Raw genomic sequence first — 7500 nt, 5'->3', positions numbered from 1 at the left:
CTGTGCACAACCATCCTATGCGTGCGCTGTTCCAACTAGGAGAGGTCCGAATCGAGACGCTGGCTAGGCAGTGTGTTGTTGGTGCAGAAGAGAATGGACGGCTCACCTATACGGCGCTGTGAAGCAGAGAGTGCTCTGCTACTCCATTCTGGAACGCAAAGATGGAATGGAATGGTGTAGTAGGCTACCGTAAATAGCGGATTTCGCACGGCACCCGCCGCACACTGACTTCAGAAAGGCACGAGAGCCTCACCGAACGGGCCGGTTGCTTAGAAACGCTGTTTTATCAAGCGTAGCGCTCTTGGGTTTTCCTCCTGCTCTCCTGCTCTTGCAGGCTGGCTTTCTCCGATCTCTCCACACACACACACACATACACACTCCCTCTCTAACACACACGCTCTGTAGGCTACGCTCTGCGTATGTGAGCTGCTGTAGTACCAGTGACACTTTCACGCGCTCCTCCTTGCTCACTCACAGATGGCATGGCGAGGCACACGCCGTCGCGCGCCGTCATTCCCGTTACATGGGTTTATGAAAGAAAACCGCGCTTGTTAGATGGGTACAGTTAGACACAGAGACACCGTTGTTGAAGGGGATTCGTAAACTTTGTTGTCATTGACGTGCAACGAGTAGCCTAGCTCACTATTAGAAAGCTAGCTCGAAGGATATCTTTACGCTGCTCATTTAATGTTGAATGAATGTTCACCCTGAACATTTCTGGCCGTACAGTATGGCAGCTGCCCTGGTGGCAGATGGGGAATAGTATTCACGATATTTTTGTCATCGGCAGACGGCCTGAAATGCCGCTTCAGCTGTGAATTGCCTGCCATTGATAGTAGGGGGACACGCCCCCCATATCAGACTCCTCAAGACAGTCATTTGGTTTAGTCACAAAGGATGCAGGAAGAATCTAGGCTACTCTCTTTCTCTCTCCCTCTCTCTCTCTCTCTTTCTCTCTCTCTTTCTCTCTCTTTCACGCACAGCTGTGTGGACGTGGCTTGGCTCCTGGTTGTGCTTCAGAAACTGGTTCCACAGCATCACTTCCTGTGCAGCAGTACCAGTCCACAGTGAGAAACAGAGACAGAAAAAAAAGAAGGGGAGAGAGGGAGTGCGAGAGAGAGAAAGAGGGAGTGCGAGAGAGAGAGAAAGAGGGAGAGAGAGAGAGAGAAAGAGAGAGAGAGAGAGGCAGCTGCAAACCCACCGGGTGTTGAATCACTACAATCTCCTTTCCTGCCAGGATGTAGTGAAACTGAGCTCACTGGCCAAATCTATTCCAGAACACACTCACTCTCAGGGACATTGCAGATGTGTGTTCTCGCTCCCTCTCTCTCTCACTCACAGACACAGACACAGACACAGACACAGACACAGACACAGACAGACAGACAGACACACACACACACACACACACACACGCAAGCAGACACAGACACACACAGAGACAGACACAGACAGAGACACAGACACACAGAGACACAGACACCCCCTACACACACACACACACACACACACACACACACACAGTAACTTAGTGATTCATCTCTAAGGGAGGGATCTCTTCTGTGAATGCCGCTGATCTCCCCTGGTGTACGCAGGCACACATAGGGTGCCATTCATGGAGCCTCCTCAAGAAGCGGACCAATTTGCTGTGAATGCAGATGACTCACACACACACTGTGGCACTATTGAAAAATCGGAGCTTGGCTATTTTTGCAGTTAATGTTGCTGGCAATTTACAGACTAATAAACTCTCCCCCCCCCCCCCCCTCTCTCTCTCACACACACACACACACACACACGCGCACACACACTCACACTTTCCGACCAACACCCTGTATATTTTGAGCCAAAAAACACTCTTCATCACAAAAGGTTTCTTCTTTCACTGCTTAACTCTAAATGTGGAGCTCAGTGCTGGTCTCCATACATATATAGATGCCATTATACAAAACTGTGACACCAAGGTTCAACATCACATCAATAAAGCTTGCAGTGATGTAAATATGGTACTACTGACATATTTACAAACGTGCCCTTACACACACACACACACAGTGACAATGCACAACACTGTGAGCATTATTATGAGGAGTCCTTGGAAGTGATGGGAGCAATAGCTGGGATAATGCAAACGATGAAGCAAACTAACAACGACGAACAAGACACCCTAGATGCTCTTATGTTGGAAGTAAACATGGCTAACAACCTGTGGAATAAGTAGGCTACTATGAAATAGAATACAAAGAAGGCCTACAGTCATTTCACTCACTCAGCCCCCTAACAAGAGTACATTAATAGAAACATATCATTGAGGGCGGTTAATAGTTGATAGTATCCACACGACATAAGAGTAGGTGTTGTTAGCTCTCCTGGCTGACAGCATCATGGGTCGGCAGCATAGCCTCTGATTTATATACTCACCTTCAGCTATACGTCATAAACGCTGCTAATGGGAGCTCTAATGGGACTGGTCGACCTTTTCCAGATCACTGCAATTCCAGATCGGACACCTAGAGGGCGATGTTGTAACACTTTTAGCCAAACACTACACGTCTTCTTTCAGCAAAACAACGCGAGTGATTATAAACATTCCTACCCTGCTGAACCATTGCTAGACCTTCCTGAATGGTACAGTAACACCAATGTCCAAAGAATGGCTCTTAATAAAAAAAGAATGAAAACAAATTGTAGCTTATATACATTACTATGACCAACTGAATCAATACAGTTTATTGGACAGCAGAACATGCTCGAGCCTACTACACTGATTTTATATGTTACGCATCCACTTTCTCAATAAACAACAGAAAACACATCTTGATGTACCATTTCTTTGTTTTATTTTTGATGATTTTTTCCCCTCATGAATTCAGCAGCTTTAACAGACATACATTACATCATTATATCACAAGTTCAGGGATGACGCCTCATCCAGCCCAAGATGTTTACTGTAAATCTGACAGGAGGTCCACATCACTGTAAGAAAAAAACCCGAATTGCATTTCTCTGGCCATCCCCTGGGGATCGGTGCTCAAGGAAACCATCACACCATCATACTCCCATTAACCTCTTTACTCATGTGGTTCAAGGCAACCAAGGACTGCGCTGTGCTGTGCTGATGTGGACAACAGTAGCGAGGGATCGATCGAGATACAGGCGGAGGGGAGGAAGAAAAGGCAGCCTCTTTTCATACAATCACGTTTTTTATTCCCTAACCAACTGTACATTCAATGCAACTACGGTATCTTGGTAGGGACAAACTGCTAGCATATCCACAGGACATACAGTATTCTAATATAAGGCTACGATCACCACACGTAGGCTGTCTCACTCAGTCCACACATCGACAGGGCCTCTAACATGGCGTGTGACGACTTAATAACAAAATGTTTAAAGTGTAATTCATATAGTTGCATTGAATGTGTTCGTACAATCACCACCATCTTAATGTCATCAGTTCAGGAAGAGCTAAACTGACCAGAAATATTGGGACCGATGGGGGTAAAGCTATAGATAGGTAAACAACACATTCATTAGGGGCAGACTTTAACTCTGGGATGTATTGATCAGGGCTGGTGCACTTGCAGAAGAAAACAAAATGCCTTTAGGTGGGATGAAACCCTTTGAAGGGCTCTAGATGGAATCTTCACGACGGATTCTCAATAGCGTCTTCTTGTAGAACTCTTGAGTAGAATGCTCTCGAAAGGTTCTCCATCGAGTCTTGAGAAATTCTCAGTAGAATTCTCTCAAGAGGTTCTCAGTGGAATCCTTCTCCAAGGGTTCTCTTCTGAGGACAAGCTGATAAAAACACCTCAGAGGTTCCAGATAGCACCATTCTACTGAGAGCACAGAGGGTATGAGATGAGGGACCAGGCAGCACCAGGCACTTGGATAGGCTGCTGCAGAGAGAGGGCCTCTTTGGTACCAAGAGTGATGAGACGACGGGTCTATTGGAGCCTTCCCATAAATGCAGATGACTGAATGTGAGACGTGTGGAGAATGGAGTAGCTGTTGCATGTGTTTGTGTAAGCGCTTTCCCGATGTCAGGCAAACAGCCGCACAGCAGGCATCATATTGGGGGGACACTGACATACAACTTCCATAATGTCCAGAAACACTCCTGTTCATCTCTACAGAACCATCAGAATCCATTAGACAGACCTGACAGAGTAACATCTCTCAGTATAGAAAGATTCTGACATTTAAGCAACCAAGCCGTAACCTCATCTAGGTGTTTTTTGTAATATGTCGAGGTAAATGTTTCCCTCCTGCGATCTCATGTGCAAAGACAAAACATGGCATGACTCAGCAAAATGTGCCTAGCCCTGACCTATAGTCCTTGAACGTAAACTCACACAGAAAATAGAGGATCTACTGGCCGATGACCCAGCATGTCTGCAAACCTAATCTGCAGACGCAGAATCCACTGGCCATGCGACGAGATTGTACAACTGGCTCTCATTTTCTATTGGGCGTCATGAGTATCCCATCCACAAGTCGGTGCGGTGTAATTGGTGGGTTGTCTGCTAATCACTATGGTTCATATTTACAGTCTCCTCCCCCTAGTTGTGCCTACTGTGTGTCCAAGGTATTCACAGGTAAAAAAAAAAGGAGCTCGAGCATGACACAGCCCATGACTGTGACTGCGCCCCCTGGTGGGTGAACCAAATACCAATGGGAACAACAACAAGAAATTCCCCTTCTCTCTTGAATGAGTCTAATGAAATGTGTGGTAAAGCAACATGGAGGTGAACATACTCACTCACATATGCACTCTCTCTTTCTCTCTACTCACACACACATTCACACACGCACGCACGCACACAAACGCGCGCACAAACGCACACACACGACAAGGACACTGCCTTACCATTCACAACTCTGTACAGACAAAAATAAACAAACAAAACAAATCAAAACCACATTTATGCACCCCAGCAGTGCACTCTTAGTCTACCACACACACATTGAAGAACAATTTGTTTAGCGCTAAAACACTTCTCTTCTCCGTAATGAACTAAGTACATGATACAGTTTTTAGTGCAGTGCAAAGAGAGTCTGTTTTTGTAGTTGTTTTTGTTTGTTTGTTTGTTTGTTTGTTTAAGACATTCCTCTTTCAGTATGACATTCAGCGTCACCCCTCCGACCCCCTGCGGCCTCCACTCCACCACACGAGGCCAAGGGAGCAACTAGGGGGCAACTAAGGTGGAATGTGCTCCTCTCCAGAGTCAGGAGCAGCTCGCGACTCTGCCGAGAGAGGTGTGTGTGGGGTACGTGCACATATGTGTGTGTGTGTGTGTGTGTGTGTGGGTGTGTGTGTGTGTGTGAGTGTGTGTGTGTGTGTGTGTGTGTGTGTGTGTGTGTGTGTGTGGGTGTGTGTGTGTGTGTGTTTGGATTTGTACTTGTGTGTTAATGGATCTCCCTATGCGGATGAATGTCTGTTTATATATATATGTGTGTGTGTGTGTGTGTGTGTGTGTGTGTGTGTGTGTGTGTGTGTGTGTGTGCTTCTTGTGTGCTGACACAAGTGTGTCTTCTCAAATCCACTGTTGTGAGGCTGCAGCTGATCCTCCAGACATCCGCGCCCCAGTTCAGCGGAAGAAACAAATGCTTAGAAACGGAAAATACTACTTCTACTGAAAAAAAACTAGTGTTGGAATTAAGTAGTTGTTGTAGGGACCCATAGGGGGCAACAGAGTGCACTCCTTCCTTCTGCTTCTTCTGGGGGGGGGGGGGCACACTGGGTGAGCAGAACCTGGACCAGTCTGGGTCAGGAATTGGACCGGGGTCGCAACAGACAGGACCAGCCTGAGGTCCCGTCTGAGGTCCGATGGTTGGACCTGATTGTTTCTCGCTCACTGGAACCCCCGGCTTCCCAGTGCTGGTTCACACACACACACACACACAGCTCTGCCAATTGCCCCCCCCCCCCCCCCCCACACACACACACACTCCACACAGTCACTAGCTGATGCCTCCCCCTGTTGCCAGTTTCAGGTTCTTCATGTGGTGCAGCAAAGAGTCCTTCTCCATTTGGGCCTCGGCCAGCGCCATCTTGGCTCGGGAGAGCTCCAGTTTCAAGCACTCGTTCTCTTCATTTAGCATCTGTGGTTGGAGGGGAAATAAGAGCAGAGTGAAACTGGGCTCTATGCTTTCAAAAGCTGAAAAGATCCAAGTTAGATCAAGTGGGATATTTATACATTGAGAAATTTGAGGTTTTTACATTTCCAACTGTTATATACAACAAATATCTGACACCACCTCTGTAACACAAATTATAATGAGATTTCAATACGGCACAGTCACAGACTGACAGGGAATCAACCAATCACCTTTTCTCTACTGGAAGGGGCGTAGCTAGTAGGAGACATGGGGTTGGTCTGTGTGGCTTTCGGTTCGCTGGACACGCCCACAGGAAGCTCTGGGACAGAGCTGAGCCTGCTGTCAATCAACAGGGCTTCTGTCGGAGGAGCCGCCTCCAGAGGAGCTGTCTTCGGAGGAGCTGCAGTACGATCCACTGGAACACACACACACACACACACACACACACACACACACACACACACACACACACACACACACAGACAGACAGACAGACAGACAGACAGACAGAGACACAGACAGAGGAAGAGGAAATTAAAAGATAGATTTGTCAAGACAAATCTTATTTCATATTTTTAGACTGCAGATATAGAATATAAGTGTGTGTGTGTGTGTGTGTGTGTGTGTGTGTGTGTGCGCGAGAGACTCACATCCGATGCTGAAGGAGCCGTCATCATTGCGGTGGATGAGCAGGCTGTCAATGTGCAGGGCGATGGGTGTCGGCTCAGGGTCTGACAGGTTGTCACGGGGACCATCATCCTGCATAACAGACAGAGACGTGATTCTGTGTGTGAGTGGGACAATGTGTCTGTGAGTGTGTGTGTGAGTGTGTGAGTGAGTGTGTGAGTGAGTGTGTGAGTGAGTGTGTCTGTGCACGTGCTATGTTTTTGTCAGGGTTTTTTCTTTGCTTCCTGGGGGTATGCACAGAAATGGAGCTTCACATGTATTTGAAAGGCTAACACGCACAACAGATATTACATAAGACATATTTCTTTGATTCAGTACATGCAGGCATTTTGTCTTCTCTTCTGTCAGAGTGCATTTGTATACATAAAGTATATCTCCTTATATGCGTGAATAGGCGATCATGCATATGTATGTCCATGTGTATGTTTACATGTTTGTGTGTGTATGTTAACGTGTGTGTGTGTGTGTGCACGTTTACGTGTGTGTGTGTGTGGGTTTACGTGTGTGTGTTTACGTGTGTGTGTGTTTACGTGTGTGTGTTTACCTGTGTGTGTGTGTGTGAGTTTGAGCGTGCCTATAGTATGTTTATGTGTGTGTGTGTGTATGTGTATGTGTGTGTATGTGTGTGTGTGTGTGTATGTTGACATGTGTGTGTGAGTGTGTGTGTGTGTCCATACCTTGAGGTTGACGTGGACGTCTCTGAGGCTGATC

At 46.8% G+C, this 7500-nt stretch overlaps 1 protein-coding gene across 1 annotated transcript in view; it reads right to left on the bottom strand.

Annotated features, from left to right (window-relative positions):
• Positions 1-5950: 5950 nt before the first annotated feature.
• bltp3b (bridge-like lipid transfer protein family member 3B) overlaps positions 5951-7500 on the bottom strand; it is a 57330-nt gene continuing 55780 nt past the window's right edge. The window contains exons 21-23 of the mRNA XM_080850914.1: positions 6753-6861; positions 6333-6517; positions 5951-6105 (exon numbers count right to left, since the gene is read on the bottom strand). Of these exons, the coding sequence (XP_080707040.1) occupies positions 5965-6105; positions 6333-6517; positions 6753-6861 (435 nt within the window). The 3' untranslated portion in view covers positions 5951-5964. The remainder of the gene's footprint in view (positions 6106-6332; positions 6518-6752; positions 6862-7500) is intronic.

Source organism: Sprattus sprattus, assembly GCF_963457725.1.
Source record: "Sprattus sprattus genome assembly, chromosome: 14".
Taxonomy (NCBI): domain Eukaryota; kingdom Metazoa; phylum Chordata; class Actinopteri; order Clupeiformes; family Clupeidae; genus Sprattus; species Sprattus sprattus.
The sequence above is the reverse complement of the archived record's forward strand: the minus strand, read 5'-3'. Positions and strand labels throughout refer to the sequence as shown.